The sequence below is a fragment of the Mus caroli genome, unplaced genomic scaffold (assembly GCF_978045245.1).
Source record: "Mus caroli unplaced genomic scaffold, Mus_caroli_1 scaffold_8, whole genome shotgun sequence".
Classification (NCBI taxonomy): domain Eukaryota; kingdom Metazoa; phylum Chordata; class Mammalia; order Rodentia; family Muridae; genus Mus; species Mus caroli.
In genome coordinates this window covers 49,001,748-49,020,405 of record NW_028227263.1, presented here as the reverse complement: position 1 = coordinate 49,020,405, position 18,658 = coordinate 49,001,748, and the positions used below count along the sequence as shown (strand labels likewise).

Sequence of the window (18,658 nt, the reverse complement as noted above, 5' to 3'; positions counted from 1 at the left end):
GCCATGCAAAGAAATTTCAGCTTGATCCCAGTGAGTCCTGGGAGTTACTAGAAGAGTGCTTTATTTGGTTTGGGTTTGGGTTTTAATGACTCCAGTCCTTTGTACCCCAGCTGACCTTGTATTTGATCTCCTGCCTCAGTTTGTCCAAGCACTGGGATTAAGACTCTTAGCTCACCGAAGGGTTTTATTTCATTTTGCATTTAGGGTGTGTGCCCACTCCACTCCATGGCGTAGATGTGGAGGACAATTTGTGGAGTCGGTTCTCTCCTTGTGTGAGTCCTAGGGACCAAGCTCAGCTCTTCAGGCTTGGTGGCAAGCCCTCGCTCACTACCATCCTGCCAGGCCCCTCATATGTTTTTAATGAGAATGGGTTTGTATTTCTGAGCTCTTTCTGTAATAGTACAGAGCGAGGCTTGGGAAGATTCAACAGGATTGATAGTTTGGCTTTGTACCTGGATGGCTCATGCTGGAAAAGATGCCTCAGTAGCTACCATGGACTGCAAAACATCACCACTAGGAGGCGAGACCTAGCCAGCCAGCAGGACTGTAAAGTTGAAACCGTTCTCATCATTGCATAGCTTGGAAATCACCGAGACCCACCTGTCTACGAGACAGTTCTTTACAGCTCATCAAACCCAAATGCTGGCCAAGCCCTCTCTCCTTTCCAGGCTTAGATGCAGTCAGATTAGGTTTCTAAGATGAATCAAATTGGTAGGTACTTAATTTCAAATTGGGTGACAGTATGAATATAACTGTTTCTAGGAAAAATCAGATGAATACAGTCTCCACGAGTCGACTTGTCGAAATTATATTAGAGAAAGTACTGTATGGGGGGTTGCCTAGAAGACACCTAAAGGTCCTGGGCACCACTAAAATGAGCAAGTAAGTGGTGGGGAGATTGAAGAGAAAGAGAGGCATATGATGTGGGCACAATGAAGACAGACAAAATTGGAGACTCAAGGGTGCTGAGGAACGGCCTGATGTGAGTAGCCTGTGGTGCCACCTGAGGCTATGCTGAGGTTCTGGCCTGTGCTGTCACTGAGGGCCACGGCTGGGTCTATGGCCCTGAAATAGCAGGCGTCTCTTAACACTAAAGGCCATTAGGATGTCTCTTGTCTGGGTTGCCACCTGGGACCACATTGATATGTGAGGGCTGTGCAGAGCTGGCCCTGCTCCTCACCTAGGCAGTATGGGAGAGCTGCCCCACCCCCCATCCCCATGGCAGTAAAGCTGTCTCTGCCCCTCACCAACTGTGAGCAGCACAGGAGTCATAGGTGTGGGAAAGCTATCAAGCTGACCAACTCAGCTACCACCAGATCCAGGACTTTGAGCTGGCCCACCCCAACATCTACCCCATCTGTGAACTGCTGGAGTGGGTGAAGGGCCTGGTCCCGCAGAACTAAAGCTCTAAGATCTCCACAAGACGGCATGGACAGGATCCAGTATTGATAGTATAGCAAAAGCTAGAGGCCTAAAAGGGTATACTGTGCGACACACCACAGCTTCTACAGTGAGATTTTGTTTGTTTTCTTTTGTGGAGGAGGTTGCAAGGGCAGAGGGTAGATACTGAGGGACAGGGAGGTGAGTGGGATTTGGAGGGCGGGGGGCATGATGTGAAATTCATGGAGAATCAATAAAAAGTAAAAAAAATAAATAAAATAAAAATAAAAGACCAACATGCCATGTTTTTCTTTTCTTCTTTAATTGCTACTATAATAGTTAGATTCATAGTTCACTTGTGCTCAGCCGCATCAGATCCAACAGGGTGAGTAGCTCGTCCCACACACTCAGCGACCTCAGCCTTTCCCTGAGGGTTAAAAGCAAGAGCTGCATACAGCATGCACTCGGAGGGAGGTGAGAGAAACACCAGCCTTTCGGATGTCGGCACGTGCCCAGTGCTTTGGATTCCGTGTTTGCTTTTAGTAACCGTGTGAGGTAGATACAGCATCCCTGCTTTATACATGAAAGAGTAACTGCGACATGTCACTAAACGACATCCCAGAGGTGGGACGTGAACTTTGGACAACTTGTTAATACCTGTGCTTCCTACTGATCCTTGCTGCCTCGTGAACCTCAAACTGCTAAGATACGGAAGAGAAGTTGGGAATCACAACAAATATCTTAAAGGTGAGCCTGCAACCAAGTCCACAGATGCACTCAGAGGGAGGTGGGAAGCACCCAGAGACGGAAGCCGCCTTCGAGTCCACCTGGGTCCAGGCCTTCTGTCCAGGTCTCGGGTTGATGCTTCATCAGTCTTCTCTCATGTAAAGCGATCTGTAGAGTGGGGAAATGTTTAAAGAGTCAAATATCTATCATTTCACACAACCGCTATCCCATGCCTACTGAAATAGAGTAAGACCAAAAAAAAAAAAAAGCCAATATTGTTGGAAAGCTGTTAGCACTTCAAGCCTAGGCGTAAAAGCAGTGGATCTCAGCCTTCCTGATGCTGTGACCCTTTAACATGGCTTCTCGTGCTGGGGTGACCCCCACCCATAAAAGTATTTGTTGCTACTTCATAGCTGTAATTTTGCTTCTGTTATGAATTGTAACAAATACCTATGTTTTGTAGTGGTCGTAGGCAGCCCTTGTGAAAGGGTCAATTGACCCCCAGGTTGAGAACCACTGCATGAGAGTCCATGAGAGCTGGGGCTATTTGTCTTTTCTCCTCTGCATCCTGTTAAGAGATTCTAAGAAGCTGAAGGGCAAGAGACCTACGACGGCAGAAAGAGTAGCAGCAGAGCTAAGAGAAGAGCCCAGATTTCTGAACTTCTGCTATGCCATACTGCCCCATGAATAAAAACAGTTGTTGTACCCCTGTGGTCAAGAAGGGTTGATCTACAGCCGGGCGTGGTGGCGCACGCCTTTAATCCCAGCACTCGGGAGGCAGAGGCAGGCGGATTTCTGAGTTCGAGGCCAGCCTGGTCTACAAAGTGAGTTCCAGGACAGCCAGGGCTATACATAGAAACCCTGTCTCGAAAAACCAAAAAAAAAAAAAAAAAAAAAAAGAAGGGTTGATCTGACCTTCAAAGCTACATGACTGGTCAGAGAATGTGGTTTCTACTCCATCTGCTCCACCCACTTGCTCTGTCCACCAAAGGCTGCAGGCTTCATTTTTCTAAAGGAGCAGGAAACCAACCAGTACAAAAGGGAAGAATGAGGTTTATCAGGGCAAGCAATTTGGGGGCTTATCTTTCTCCTCTGTCTTCCAGGGTTTTTTGGTTGGTTGGTTGGTTTAGTTTGAGTTTTGAGATAGGGACTTGCATAGCACAGACTGACCTCAAGTATGCTATGTAGCTTAGGGTGGCCTTGAACTTCTAATCTTCCTGCCTCTACCTCCCAATTGCTGGAATTATAGGCATGAACCACCATGCCTAGCAAGTCTCCAATTTCTTTCTATAAAAAAGGTAATAAAACCAAAAAACCTGTGGCCTGGCAAGATGGCTTAGCAGCTAAGAACACTTGAGGCACACAGCCTTGGGTGGCCTGACCTTGACCTCTGGAACTGTTAGTGGAGAGAGAAACCCAGCCTGGTTGAATTCAAGGAGATCTTTTGGAAGGTAGCCCAGGAATCCTCAAGGGGAGAGAGAAATAGGGCGGAGGTTGACAGTTCAGGTTTGAGGTGGGGCAGAGAGAACAGGGAGGAAAGTACTTGGTGCAGAAGACTGTGTAGTCTCTGTGAGGGAAGGGAGGCATGTTGATTCCTGTCTTTCCAAAATTTGTAAAATTGAGTGTGATGGAAAGAACCCTCAGCTCAAAGCTGGGGCCAGTGTTACTTCTTGTCTGTCTGCCTGCTTGCTTGCTTGCTTGCTTGCTTGCTTGTTTGCTTGCTTACTTAGGTTTGGGTTTCGGAGGCTGGCCCGGAACTACCAATTCTCCTGCCTCTGCCTGGGGGTCCTGGGCATATACCATGTACCATATACCGTGTACCATATACCTGGCTTTTGTCTCTTTACAATGTGATTTCAGATGAGTCACTCAGTTAACTTTAATTTCCTTGCTAGTAAACGGAGGTTCAATTCTTTTTATGTTGGGGTGGGGTGGGAGGCAGTGCACACGTGGAGGACTGAGGACAGCTTGCAGAAGTCAATTCTCTCTCTCCCATGTGAGCCCCAGGGATCAATATCAGATTGTCAGTCAGACTTGGTGGCAGGTGCCTTTACCAGCCGAGCCATCTCACCCACCCCGGAGGTACAAATCTAGTCTCTCGGTCCTAGGCAAGGTGGTCTATAAATGATGCCAGTTTATAATAAAATGGAGCTGACAGGTGACCCATGGTTGTGACCAGCAGACGCTGTAATCTGATCTCTCTCAATCCCCGCTTAGGAGGGACCCATGGCCCAGGCCCTTCTCCTACAACGTGCTGCTCTATACGGTAACCTGTTTGCTTGCTGTTTATTTTCATTTCACAATCACAGCCTCTATGCACGGGCACATGGGCTCAGGAATTCCCAAAAGGCATGATTCCACACCCACATGTGACTGGAATAATTCAAATATCAAAATAGTTGCTGTTTGTCCTGTTGCAACCTAGAAAGGGTGGAGCTCACCTACATGCCCCTATGTGATAACGTGCGATAACATGTGATAACGTACCCTGTGTTGGGAGACGGCACAAGCACATACACACACAATTCATAGTGCACATCTACACAAATCCATCTCCCTTGGTAAGGTTCTTCACTTGCAAAACATAAGCAGCAAACCTCATCTTTGGCAGTCAGGCACAGTGGCGTCTGCAATCCCAGAATTTGGGAGACATGCAGAAGCCTCCCGAGTTTGAGACCAACCTGGACATTTAGTGAAACTCCATATCCAAAACATAACCAAAATCTAAAAAGACTCTCATCTTTGTAGGTTTATACAGAACTTTTGCAGCAGCTGAGGCAATGCTGGCATTTAGTGTGATCTATGGCAGCAGTGGCCTTAAGGTTTGGGAGTGGCGCATGCCCTGGAGTTAGAGAGAGTATGTATCTCATCTCTGGGGACAGTCCATGCTATAATCAGATTTTTTTTTTAAGTTAACATTAAAGCTGGGCATGGTGGTGCACGCCTTTAGTGCTGGCACTCTGGAGCCTGAGCCGGAAGAATCTCTGAGTTTCCAGGCCAGCCAGGGCTTTATGGAGAGACCCTATTTTAAAAAAATGGAAAAAGGAAGACGAGGAAGACTGGTTATGACTGAGTCTGGGGTGGTGAGATAGCTCAGCAGGTGCAGCTCATCTTCCCGAGCCTGGAGATCCGCGCTTCATCCCTGGGACCCACGTTAAAGCCAGGAGAGAACTGACCCCACAAATCCGTCCTCTGACCTCTGCACACACCCCAGAACACACCATGCATACCCCAGATGGCTCAGCAGATGAAGATGCCTGCCAGCAGGTCTGATGGTCAGAGTTCAACCCCTCAGACCCATATGTTGTCTGTCCTCTGACCTCCACATACGTGCGCCCCCACCCCAAACACACACACTCAGGAGGGATGTGTTCAGAGACTACAGTTCTGTCCTCTGTAGGAGTTCATGGTCATTTCTTGTCAATACTGGGTGAGAAGGCTGAGAAGGTAGGCTCAGTTCTGGGCCTTCCCAAGTGATAGTCCCAATACCCTGATGTGAGGGCTCACTTGGCCTCCTTCTACTAAGCTAAACCACCATTCATCTCCTCCCTCAGAACATCCTTTATGGAGTATAACCCACTAGTACGGCCACCATTACCTTCAGAAGAGTCAAAGACCTACAGGACCTGCCCTGTCATTTCCTGGTATTTCCGCGTCACCTCCTGTGCTTTCCGGGTCAGGTGGGTAAGGATGTGATGGAGGCTGCAGAAGTGCAGGTGAAACTGGGCTTCTAGGTCCAGCTCCTCCGAGATCCTGTCTTCTTCGGCCTCCTCGGTTTCAGCAGCGTCGTTCTCAGCCTCGCTGGCTTCGTTGCCAGCCACCTTGGCCTGCCATTCCTCCCTTGGCAGCAGCCCGTGGTCCACTTCTACACAGATGCTCTTGAGCATGGTGAAGTAGGTATAGAGATCAGGGGCTCCGTCCTGGACCGAGCCCCCAGGCCCACTCAGGTGCACATCCCTCAGAAGGCTGGGGATCATCACCACCTGCTCCATGTTCCGCACCACCGCCGAATACCGATCCATGACCGTCAGCAGGCAGTTCTTGGGATAGCGTTTCGTTAGCACTTGCATGGTTGCTTCCTTCCTCAGAGTCCGGCAGACTGCCCCAGCGCTATTTCTAGGCTTTTGAGCAGACAGCAGATTGACAGGATGCCAAAGCCCAACCATTGGAGCAACACAGTCCCGTTTTGAGCCAATCCCAGCGTTTGGTCCCCAGTGTCTGTATCAGGTGATCCATCTACCCCAGGGACAAACCTGCCAGGCTTCTGCTTGCCATGACTGCCTCAGCGGGAGGCCAACTCTTCCTTCAGCGGCTCACCCAGCCAGCTAGAGGAAAGCTGTGTCCCCTTGGCACCCAGTACATTTGACTGCAGGCAATCAATAGTTCTTTTAGGCTACCCGAAGCCACATTACCTCGTTGCTGCCTGCTTCCCTCCTAACGCACACAGCTCACTTCTTCAATCTGGGTACCTGGCTGTGAAATGAACAGAGGAACAGTATCCTGAATTGGAACAGCTCTGTACAGGACAAAGAGCCCCGAAGCCAGGGCTGGAAGTCCAGTCATAATGGGTATTGTCATGTTCAAGTCCCAACAGTCCTTTTTACAGGAGTGCCTTTCCATCAAGCAATCTGTGAACAGAACTGTTGGCGGGACACAGTAGCCTAGGATAACCTATAACAGCCAGTAAAGACTTGGCATCAAATTGTTTCCTAAATTAAACTGGAAAAGAGCATTCAAAATGGACTATTCAAAATCGACATGTTAAAGAAGCTTCCAGCTGTGATGCCAACACACTCAGGAGGCTGAGGCAGTGGGATTACCACCATTTGGAGGCCAACCTGGTCTTCATAATGAGTTCCAAGCCAGCCTAGGTTTCAAAGTAAAATGTCTCAGAGAAAACCAAAACTAAAACCAAAATCAATTAAGGCACCAGAAGATGTAGCTCAGTGGTGGGTGGGATTCACGACATGTAAGGGGCTCTGTACTTGATCTCATCAAAATAAATAACTAACTAAATAACTAAATAAGGTTTTTGGCTGATTGGTTTTTAAATATCTTATTTTCTATATGTGAATATTTTGCCAGTCTGTATGTCTGTGCACCTCGTGTGCCTGGTGCCTGCAGAGATCAGGAAAGGGGAAGGGAGTTTACAGATGTTACAAGACACCATGTGGGTGCAGGTCCTATGTGAGAGCAAAAAGTGCCCTTTTGATTGGTGTTCTATTGATCCACTGCTAGCCCTGTATCGTGCTTTTTTACATTTTCTGGGAAGAGATTCTCCCAGTGCTCACTCTGAGCAGTGCATCCAGCCTAAGGCCATGAGGCAGGACACGGGTGCCACTCACAAACTGAGAGGTTTGGAACTCTCCAGAGGAAGTCCTTTCCAGCCCTGGTTGTGTAACTCCCTTTGAATCCACACTCAAGCCCCTAAGGGCATTACTCTCTGCCTTAGTGCCCAAGCCCAGGGCCACCAAGTGAGAACTGGCAAACAAAGTGTTCTGTTGCGGTCAGGTCTGGGAGGGCTGACTCCAGCGTGCCATGGACAATAGCCAGAAAGGCCCCGGAGCCTCTGCAACAGCTGCCTGCTGCCTCTGACCCAGAGGCCAGGTCAATCCTGGACCTCTTCTGCTGCAGTCAGAAAACTCAGGGGCTGTCATTTGTTAAGGCCTCTGCACATTAGATCCAAGGGCAGGGGCTCCCCAAGTACCCGGCCCTTCTGGCTTACAGGCTTGCTGTTGTTGCTGCTGTTGCTGCTGTTTGAGTTTTTGTTTGGTCTGGCTTTTTGAGCCCTGGCTGTCTCGTAACTTGTTCTGGAGACCAGGCTGACCTTGAACACAGAGATCTACTTCCCTCTGCCTCCTGAGAGAGGGGAGTAAAGGTGTGCCCACCACTGCCCAGTGTGCTAAACACATGGGAGCCAAAGGTATAACTAAGAGGTGTCTGTACCACCAGGTCCCGGCCAGCAGACTCCTGCCAGGATGCACTCCAGGTCTCCATGGCAGACAGAAAGCCTGGGATAGAATGGGACCAGCCTATGTGGCGTGTCAGAAGGTAGACTGAGCTGGGGGAGGGGCTATCTCAGTTGGTAATGTTCTTGCTGCATGCTGCATGCTGCATGCGGACCTGGGTGTGCTCGCCAGCACCCACATAAAAAGCTGGGTGTAATAGTCTATGTTTGTGATCCTAGCACTGAACACCTGGAAACAAGAAGGTTCCTGGAGCTATCGGATTGGCCAGCCTAGCTGAATCAGTGATCCCCAGGTCCCAGAGAGAGTCTCTATCTCAAATACGGGGAGGGGATGGTTCCTGAAGACTGAAGTGAAAGGTTGACCTTTGACCTTTGCATGCATGCACACAGGCACAGAAAGAGAGATAGTAGTCCTAAGTTTGGATTCAGGAAAACTCTAGGATTAGAGAAAGAAGAGAGGCAGGAAAGGGAAACAGAGTCTTTTCAGAGGCACGGGTTTTTTTTCTGCTCTTACAGATACCATATCTGATTCAATTGGCCAGAAAACCTCAGAAAGGAGGGAAGTGTCCGAAGCTGACCAGTCCTCAGGCTTCAGGGAACTTCTCCAGTCGGGGCTGAAGAGACAGCTCTTCAGATAGGTAGAGCACCACAGGGCAATGATGAGGCCCTATGTGCATACACACACACATACACACACACTAACACACATATACACACACATACACACACACACACACTAATACACATACACACACACACATACATACATACATACACACACTAACACATATATACACACACACAAACACATATACACACATACTCACACACAAACACACACATACACACACACAAACACATATACACACATACTCACACACAAACACACACATACACACACACACATACACTAACACACATATACACACACATACACACACACATACACATACACACACACACTTACTTTCTCTAGTCTTTCCATGACTACAGCCACATGGAGAAACTGAGGGTGATTGACACGTCTTCTGCACTAACCTCACCCTGAAAGCTCCAAGCTGGACAAATTGAATTGGCCTCAGAGGAACTGGGGTCAAGGGCCTGGCCAGAACATCATGTGAATGTGTTCCAAGGGTAAGATGAGCAAGGGGTACCCGGGCTGCCAGACCCCAAGTAACCTCAGCTGGCCCTGAGCCAGGTGACTTCAAACCAAGGCAGGGACAGCCTCTCCAGTTTAAAAATGCTATCTATATGCACATATGTCACTTAATGTCTAGGAGCTTGAGGGGTCCCTGCTTGGCTGCTAAGAATCTCTCCCTCCCCCTCGTTCCCACACTTCCTCTCTCCCTCCTTCCTCTGCCCCCACTCTCCTGAAGTATCAGGGCTAAGTCAGACTCAGGGCCTTCTAAGGCATGCATGCTACCACAGAACCATTTACCCCATCTCCTGTGCTATTTTCCTTGACAGATTCGCTTCAGTCCTGACTGCTGAGGTCCAGGGTCAGAAGTGTTACCAAGCTGAGGCTGTAGCTTAGCAGCAGAAGGGTTGCCTAGCATGATATAAAGCCCTGAGTTTGACCTCCACTTACACAACACACATCCCAAGGCCAGAGGCCCTATATCCATGATCTGTCCTGCTTCTGCCTTCAATCCCTCAGCACACACAGTGTGCTCTAAGCCCAAGAGAAGCGCATGCGCCAAGAGCCTCCTGTGTGTTGGCACTGTGTCCTAATGACATGCTCAGCAGTTGAGATCTGGCTGGGGGTTGGGGGAAGGCCTGCTGAACACATGAAATCTGGCTGTACTACCACGCTGTCCATATTGTGATGTACATTAGGGAGAAAATAAAATGAGGTGATAAGCTAGAGTCACTAGTGTGACCTGCAGACCAGCAGCATCTAAGTTTTCAGAACACCAGCCACACAGCTTCTCAGGCCCTACCCAGCCTGACTCCAAACAGGTGTTAGCATCATGAAGAAGAGACTAGATGCTCTCAGCCTCTGTGGTATATCCTCCAAGAAAGATCAAGTGGTACCAACCACCCAAGATGTTCTTAAAGGGACAGCTGGCTCCACACACGACACCACTTTAGGCCTCATGCCTGGAAACTGGGCTAAATGGAGAAAATTCTCAAGCTGGAAAAAAAAATCTGGATATGGAGACATCAAGAGTCTAAGAACTGATTATTGAAGAGGTGACAGAGACCCTTCCCTGGAGTCCTTAGTCACACCGAGAGGCCCAGGTTCTTTCTATTTATACTGGCTGTGATATGAGTTTTTGCTCTTCAGAGAATGTGCTACAAGCGTGACTGTTAACAGGCTCTGTCTGAAGACCTGACCAGAGCAGACCCAGGAAGCTGGCAGGTCCTCCTGTCCTGCCCCACTCCCAACTTCCCCCATCCCAACCCACCCCTAGTTCTGGGAAAAGCCAGTCCTTCCTGTTGCTGATGCAATGGGCTTGCAGGCTAATGTCCCAGGCCACACTGTGACTGTGGAGCAGGGCTGCCATGTCCACAAAGTGTTCCTTCATCAGTCTACCAGTCACTCATCAGGACTGTCCTGGAGGTGAAACCTTCGTCCCTGCTGTGAAACTGTGGCGATCTGGCCACACAGACCCTGAAATTTACTGATGAGGATACTGAGACGCCAGTTTGTATTTCTAGCCACGTTTTGCATCCTCTACTGGGAGAACTTCACCTGCCACATTTATCACTTACTCTAAGGCTCTGAAAATTTAAAACCATACCATACTTGTCTCTTTGCTTATCTGGGAACACTTAGAAGGCAAGGGTCCAGCCAGGCCTTTCCTACTCCCCTGCAATTCAGGAACCTGTTTTCTTCTTTGCTTACCAAAAGAATGAATCTATCTATCTATCTATCTATCTATCTATCTATCTATCTATCTATCCATCCACCTATTTATCTATCTACTTATCTGTCTATCCATCCATCCATCTATCTATCTAAACAGAGTTTTGTGTAGCCCAGACTTGCTTGCAATTCCCTATATGGTAAGGCTGGCCTTGAACTCCTCGATCTGGATCTACCTCTCAAATGCTCCAAAACAATAAATGAAGAAAGAAAAGCCAGAAGGTCTGGCTTCCTCCTGCATGCTAAAGGTATCTTTTCGATCTCCTATTGTTTTTGCTCCACATGCTTTTGCTGGGCTCCCCCAAGTGAAGAACTGGCCAGAGAAAGTTCATTTGGGAAGTCCAGGACCCAAAGACCTTACCTGCATCCTTTGCCTTGGTCAGTCCCTTCCCCAGTGAGTTGCCCTTATTTCAGAAAACTGTTGGTCTGCCCCCAAGGACCAGCCCCCAAGCTAGGACCCTAGCCGGTGTCCAGGAAGTGATTGGGAAGCTTTTGTTCACTCTGGGCAAGTGTTAGGAGGAGTTGTTGCTGGAAATGGAGAAGACCTTGATAAAGATCCATAAACTTGGCTGGGGTGGCACATACCCAGCAGAAGGGTAAGGGCTGGAGGATCTTGAGTTTAAAGCCAGCCTGGACTATACAACCTATTCTGTCTCAAAAAAAAAAAAAAAAAAAAAAAAAAAAAAAAAAAAATCAAAGGACCCAGGAGCTCACAAATGAAGTTCAGCCAATAGACAATGTTCTTCCAAACATTCTCAGGCTTCTGGCCCTTGATCCACCCCTGGGCCTTCTTCCTTTTGAGCCAGGATGTTACAGGGCCAGGCTCCTGTTCTGGCTTCTGCATGACTCTGCCTGCACTGACAGTCTTGTGGTGTGAGGACCCCATTCCTGCCTTCGGAAATATTTCCCATGCTTCTTCGGTCAGTTTTGTATCTCTGCTGTCCACAAATGACCATAAATCTGGCGTCTCAGAGGAACACAGACTCATTTGTTATATTACAGTCTTAGAGGTCCAAGTTCAAAAATGAATCTCACTGGCCTATCAGCGGGGACGCAGGCCTTTCTGGCTGGGGGAGGGGATGCATTTTGTGGCCGTTTACAGCTTCTAGAAGCTGCTGTGTTCCATCATCAGAACTGCCTTCCCTTCCCGTCACAGCCTTGCTCCCACCTCCTTGTCGCCTTCTTTCTTTCCCCTGTTCTGTCTTTCTCACCTGCTCCCACTGAGCACATCTGGATAGTCCCAGACGCTCCCCAAGCCCGGTGTCTGCTGATTAGCCATTGTGTTTCCTTCTGCATCCTTAAGTCGCCTTTGGCATGTAGGCCGTCATAGTCCCAGGGGTTAGAGGACAGAATCTTTAAGGTCATTATTATGCCTGCTGTATTCTTGCCTCTTAGAATTCTGATTTCACAGCCTTTCATATTTACTTAATTGAAGTTTTGAGTTGAAGTCCAGCAAATAAGGGAGGGCAGAAGTTGGCTTGGCCGGAACAGGACGAGGAAGGCTGTGTGGATCATTTTACATTAGCCCTAGGTCACCTCTAGAGAATGAGGAGATGCCACAAAGTCCATCTAGAGAACCACCTGCTGAGTAAAGTCCAAAACCTCGTCCTGGCCTCACTGGCCGTCCTGGCCTCATTTCCTGCTAGCAGTGAACTAACCTGACCTCATCCCGGTGCCAAGTCCTGGCCTAAGTGGAGGGACATGTGCCCACAAACGTGTGTGTGTGTATGTGTGTGTGTATGAGGTCTGTGTGTGCTTGTGTGCGCTTGAGATGTGTTTTCAGACTCATAGTCATCTGCTTGTTCGCTGGTGGCAACTGGTAGGAGAAAAATCCTCCCATCTTTCTAAAACACTCATGGTTGGGACCCCTGGAAGCCCAGAGGCAGAGGCCACCAGGGAAGGACAGACAGACAGCACACTAACAAATATGCTGTTTCAGTAGAAATGGTTGAACACAAAAGCACAGGCAGATGGAGATAAGAAGTGCTTACCTTAGCTTTGCAGTTTGGAGAAGTTTCCGGAAGGATTAATCACTTGGTGGAATTAGCAATACAGAAGAAGTTGGGGATAATCTTAAATTCAGAATGTTAAGGAAGAGTCAGCTGCTTCCTTTCTTCCTCTCTCCTTTTCTCTTTTCCTTCTCTCCATATAATGTATGTATCCACACATACATAGGCACAGACACAATATTATACTACATATTCTCTCTCTCTCTCTCTCTCTCTCTGTACACACACACATATATATACATATACGTACATATACGTATACACACACACACACACACACACACACACACACACATATATATATATATATATATATATATATATATATATATATACACACCATGAGCTATATACATGGCATAGTATATATAACAAAAGATGTGTCTATTATAATTTTTCTGATTTCTTCTATCTTTACATTATCTCCGAGTATATAAATATTCAGTAAATGAAAACTTACATATGGCCAGGCCTACTGTTTAAACTAATCTGGACCAAACGGCGGCGTGCAGCGGGAGGACACTGCAAGGAGAGAGCCTGCCGCTCTGATTCCTGCCAGCAGAGGGCGCTGCCGTACAGCTCTGTGGGTCTCCGCGGAGACTATGCTTCCAAGACACACCACGGGGTAAAACAGGAGGCAGTAGACAGGAAATCCACCTCCTGACCTCAGAGAGAAAACTGAACTCCCTAGGGAACTTGGGAGGGAAATTTCTTGAGAGAATTTTTCAAAGCTCTCCTGGCTTGCCCTATGTAACCAGGGAGTAGAAGCTGTCCCCTCACCTAATACCAGGAGAGAGAACCTTTAAGGAAACCACCTTCCCATATTCCGTGGGGTCTGAAATCTGGCTGGCATCTGAAAAGCTGGCCTCGTTCTGGGAACTGTGCCTCTCCAACTGGTGACCACCTTTTGGCATTTAAAGCTGAAATGCCACCCCTTCCAGGGATCCCCTCGCCTGACACCCCGAAGTTGTCCCTCCACTGTGGTTCTACACTAAGTATTTTGAGATGCTGTCCCAATATAAATTCTCAGTTGACTCTGAGCTCGTTAAAGACAAGGATGGTGGTTTTTGGCATGTTTAATCTTTTTCATAGGAACACACTCGCGCGCGCACACACACACACACACACACACACAACTAAATGAATAAATTTTTTTAAAAATCAGAATCATTTATAATCCAATTCTTCTTTTTAGTACTATAAAAGGACCAAGAGTTTCTCCCTTGCCTGCTCAGCCAATCCTACGTCCATTGACAATGCTAAGTGATCTGATTCCTCTTTGTGCACTTGTGCACACACATACACACACACACACACTCACTCACACACTTCTGTAATTTATTCCGTGTGTCTTCATCTCAGTTTCCATTTTCACTTAATCTTGAATATCTTTTGTATTAGTGTACATGCTAAGTTGTAATTTGGTGACAGTATGCATGTGTGTATATAAACGTGTGTGTGTGTGTGTGTTGGCTGCATCAAAATATCGTACAGTGATCCCTGAGGAGAAGCTGTGTCTAAGCTGTGCCTTGGGGTCCATGCCTACAACCACAGCACTGAGGAGGCAGAGCAGGGGACAGGAACTTTCAGGGACCTTGGGTTACATGGAGAACTCCCTTCCTCAGTAAAACAAAACGTAACTCTCTTCTGGGTGGATTAAGCAATAATCTCCCATCCTTCCCTCTCACAAGTCTTGGTTATCAATAATCTACTCCATGTTTCTGTCGACACCTCAATTCCATTTAATGCATGAATATTATTCATAATAGGAGACATCATTGGTTTAGCCATTCTCTGATAATAGATATTATATTAAGGACACATGTACAAAGGTATGTTTGTGTACATGTAAACACACACATACACAAACACACACACACACACACCCTTGGGTAAAACAAACAGTGCTATAACACTGTTGGCCACATGGGACTCCCAGGGATGGTTTGATAGAAGAAAGTCTTAGAAATGGGCAGCAGAGCCAAGTGAGCAACCCCATCCTTAACATGCCTGACCCCATCTCAGATCCTCTGGTTTAACAGGGATGTCTGGGAGTGCAGGAGTTTATCCTAAACCATGGGAAGCATGGTTATGCTGGCCTGCTATACTGCTGGGCTCCCTGCTTGGAATCCTGAACCTGCCCATATGGAGAAAGTCTGCTCCCTACTGCCATTGTGTATCTGATGAGTCATCCACCCAGTGTGACAGGGCGTGGGGTGGCAAAGCCTTGCAGGCAAGCTTCATGGAATGTGTGTTTCCAAATCCTAGGAGCCCAGACTGCTTCCATCGCTAACCATGGGTTAGTGCCCAGTTCTGTGATCTGTTAGCACTTCCTTGGAAAAAGCTAGGTCACCTTCCTCCAAATTCGGACCTAGCACAGAGAGGCCTGGTCTGGCTGATCTCTGAAGAAACAAAGATTCACAGTGAGGTGGTAGGTGGAGGACAGGGATCACTAGAAAGGAAAAGAGAGAAAGAAGGGTTGGCTGGAGGGAGAAAACATTGAAAGGAGAAGGAAGCAGAGAAGCGAGAAAGAAAAGGCAGACGTACAGAGAAAAGTGCCAGACAAAGATGAGAGTTAAAACAGTAGAGGGGAAGCTAGCCCTGGTGACACACACACTTTTGCTGCAACGTTTGTGAGGCAAGGGCAGGTGGATCTCAGTGACTTCATGCCAGCCTGATCTACATATAGAGCTCCAGGCCAGCCAGTGAGACCGTGCCCTCCCCCTACACAAAAACAGACAAACAAACCACTGAAACAAAAATAGCAGAGGAAGGAAGAGAACACAGGAAAGAAAGAAAGGGACAGAAGGGAAGAGGAGGCTCGAGGAGCGGAGAGCAGGGCTGGACTCCAGAAGAAAGCTCCTACATCTGATCCATCAAGACACAAAAGAAGCTTGGGGGAAGCCCTGGCTTGGCTATAGGTCTGACTGTCAGACAACCTGGCTTGTAGCATGTCCTGCCAAAGACAAGTTTATGGGAGCCAGCTTTCCTGAGTACTGAGCTCAGCCCAGTGGTCAGAGTTGAATCCATTGTCCACTGAACTATCGTGCTGCCACAGATAAACTTATGTTAAAACAATTGTCACACACCTATGCGGTACCATGGGCTGGAGAGATGGCTCAGAGGTTAAGAGCACTGACTGCTCTTCCAGAGGTCCTGAGTTCAATTCCCAGCAACCACATGGTGGCTCACAACCATCTGTAATGGGATCTGATGCCCTCTTCTGATGTGTCTGAAGACAGCTGCAGTATACCCACATACATGAAATAAATAAATCTTAAAAAACAAAAACAAAACAAAAAAAAAAAAACTGGAACAGAACTGTGCGGTACCAGACTCTGAACAACTCAGAAACAGGGGATGCCCACACTCGGGGTACCCACAGGGTGGCATCCTAGCCGTAGTAACTTCACAACTGGATAAGGTCCTTGGAAAAGTGCATACTCTCTGCTTAGCCATAAAGAATGCTCCCTGCAAGGGTGTTACAGAGAAAGGGAAGGAGAAAAAAGGAAGAAATGAAATGTAGCTTCCATACATTTAAGACAAATATATCCAACCCAGAGCCATAGAGCTTTAGTATTGGCATAGGGCTGGGCATGTGGCTCAGTGGAAGAATGCTTGCCTAGTGTGCATGAAAACCTGGATTCAGTCTCTGGTACCCAGCGGCATGTGTTAGCAATGCCAGGACTTTGGAAGTGGAGGCAAGAGAGCCAGGAGCTCAGGGTCATCCTGGACTGCATAGGGAATTCAAGGCCAGCCCGAGCCACTTGAGACCCTACCTCAGAAACTAAGATAAAGATGGAGAGTGAATCTAGGAGGATATTGACATTAGACTCTGCCTTCCGTGCTCACACAAGTGCACAGTGGGCACACTCCACACACAGAAATATAAAAATATTTATTTTAAAACTGTGTGTGAATGTTTGTATGTATGCGTGTGTAAGTGTATATGTATGCATATATATGTACATGTGTGTGAGCATATATGTGTGTGGGTATATATGTATGTATGTGAGTATATGTGTTTGTGTATATATTTGTGTATGGTACATGTGTGTATGTTTATATGTGTGTGAGTATATATGTGTATAGTATGAGTGAATATGTTTGTGTATGTGGGGGTAAATGTACAGTGTATATATGTGTGTGAATGTGTGTGAGAGTGTATATGTGTATATGTGTATGAGTATATATGTGTGTATGTATGCATATTTGTCTATGTGTGTATATGTGTATATGTGTATGAGTGCATATGTGTGTATGTGTGTGTGTGGGGGGAGGGTATGTACTTGTGAATGCAAGTGTTCTAGGAGTCCTCAGCTCCCCTGGAACTGGAGTTACAGGTTGTTGTGAGTCTCCGATCAGGGTGTTGGAAATCAGATCCACTGGAAGAGCAGGACATGCTCTTAATTGATACTATATTTTTCTAGCCCAAAATAAATATTTTTAAAAATAAAAATAAAAATAAGGAGGTTAGGCATGGTGGTGTCTGCCTTTAATCCCAGCACTCAAGAGACAGAGGCAGGTAGATCTTTGTGAGTTCAAAGCCAGCCTGGTCTGCAGAGTGAGTTCCAGGGCAGCCAGGGCTACACAGAGAAACCCTGTTTTAGCAGGGGTGGGGGGGGTGGGGGGGGAGTGGGGGTCGGGGGGAGGGAGTGCATTGCTCTAGTCGAAGACCAGAGTTCAGTTCCCATCACCAAGATCCAGGAGTTCATAACTGCCTCTAACCCTACCTGCTCAGGATCTTACACTTCTAGCCTCCTTGAGCACCCATAGACACCCATGGACACACGCACTCAATTAAAAACAATCAAAATTAAAATGGTGATACATTTGGTAGGGGTGAATCCTCGGTTTACATTCACAGTGCTTGGGGGAAAGGATACTGCAAACCAGGTATGGTGGCCCACACCTAGCAGCACAGCACTGGGAAGGCTGGGACAAAAACAAAGACAAAAAAGAGAAAGACCTTCCAGAGTGCAAGAAAATCCCTATGATACCAGACACAGGGACATAAATGTGCATGTGTGTGTGTGTACATGAACATTTAAAACAGTACAATTCAAATTTTCTGAGTGAATAAACATGTGACAGGGTGGTGCCAGTCTCTATTCCCCTATTCAGAGTCACCTTGAATTTCGGTTCCACCCTTGGTAAACGGTTTTAACCATCTAAAATCCGGATTGCTCCCTCCCTACTAGCCTCCCCAACCCCCCCCCCCCCCCCCCCCCGAGCTCTCTTTGTGAAGTAAATTTTCTCAAAGTCTCTGGCAGGAGGCCAATTCCTGGTCTCTGCTCTCAGTGTGGAAGCCTAGTAATTGAATTCACCAGAAACCTGCCTGTCGCCATAGCAGCAGGGGTCATCAGCTGTAAGCTAGGTCAGGCTTCTGCCACGGGGCACTCTGGGTTGCCAACTCTGTGAAAACAGACAGCTTAAAATGTTTAAGAAAGCAAGCAATAGCCCTTCCCAGCTATGATGCCTGGGAATTAAAGCAGCAAGCACAGCACCCGAAAGGTCGCTATCGTGGCATCTGTACTTTAACAGGGGCGGAGAGCTCTCCAATTGGACTTAAAGCCCACACAACATGAGGGAAATCATGTCTGCTCCCTAGTAAACTGCCCCAGACTAGTGAATCATGGCTCTTAGAGAATCTATACCTACCTTCTTACGAAATCAGCGTAATTCCTAACTACATTCTAAATATTT

At 47.4% G+C, this 18,658-nt stretch overlaps 1 protein-coding gene across 1 annotated transcript; it reads right to left on the bottom strand.

The window, feature by feature from the left end:
• Positions 1 to 1,683: 1,683 nt before the first annotated feature.
• On the bottom strand, positions 1,684 to 6,229 carry Thrsp (thyroid hormone responsive). Its single transcript, XM_021168943.3, has 2 exons — positions 5,705 to 6,229; positions 1,684 to 2,274 (listed from the first exon to the last, which is right to left on the bottom strand). The coding sequence occupies exon 1, from the start codon at positions 6,174 to 6,176 to the stop codon at positions 5,724 to 5,726; it is 453 nt and encodes a 150-aa protein (XP_021024602.1). The 5' UTR covers positions 6,177 to 6,229; the 3' UTR covers positions 1,684 to 2,274; positions 5,705 to 5,723.
• Positions 6,230 to 18,658: the final 12,429 nt, after the last annotated feature.

Coding starts and splice junctions, on each gene's coding strand:
- Thrsp (XM_021168943.3), bottom strand. CDS start 6,176: ATGCAAGTGCTAACGAAACGCTATCCCAAGAACTGCCTGCTGACGGTC.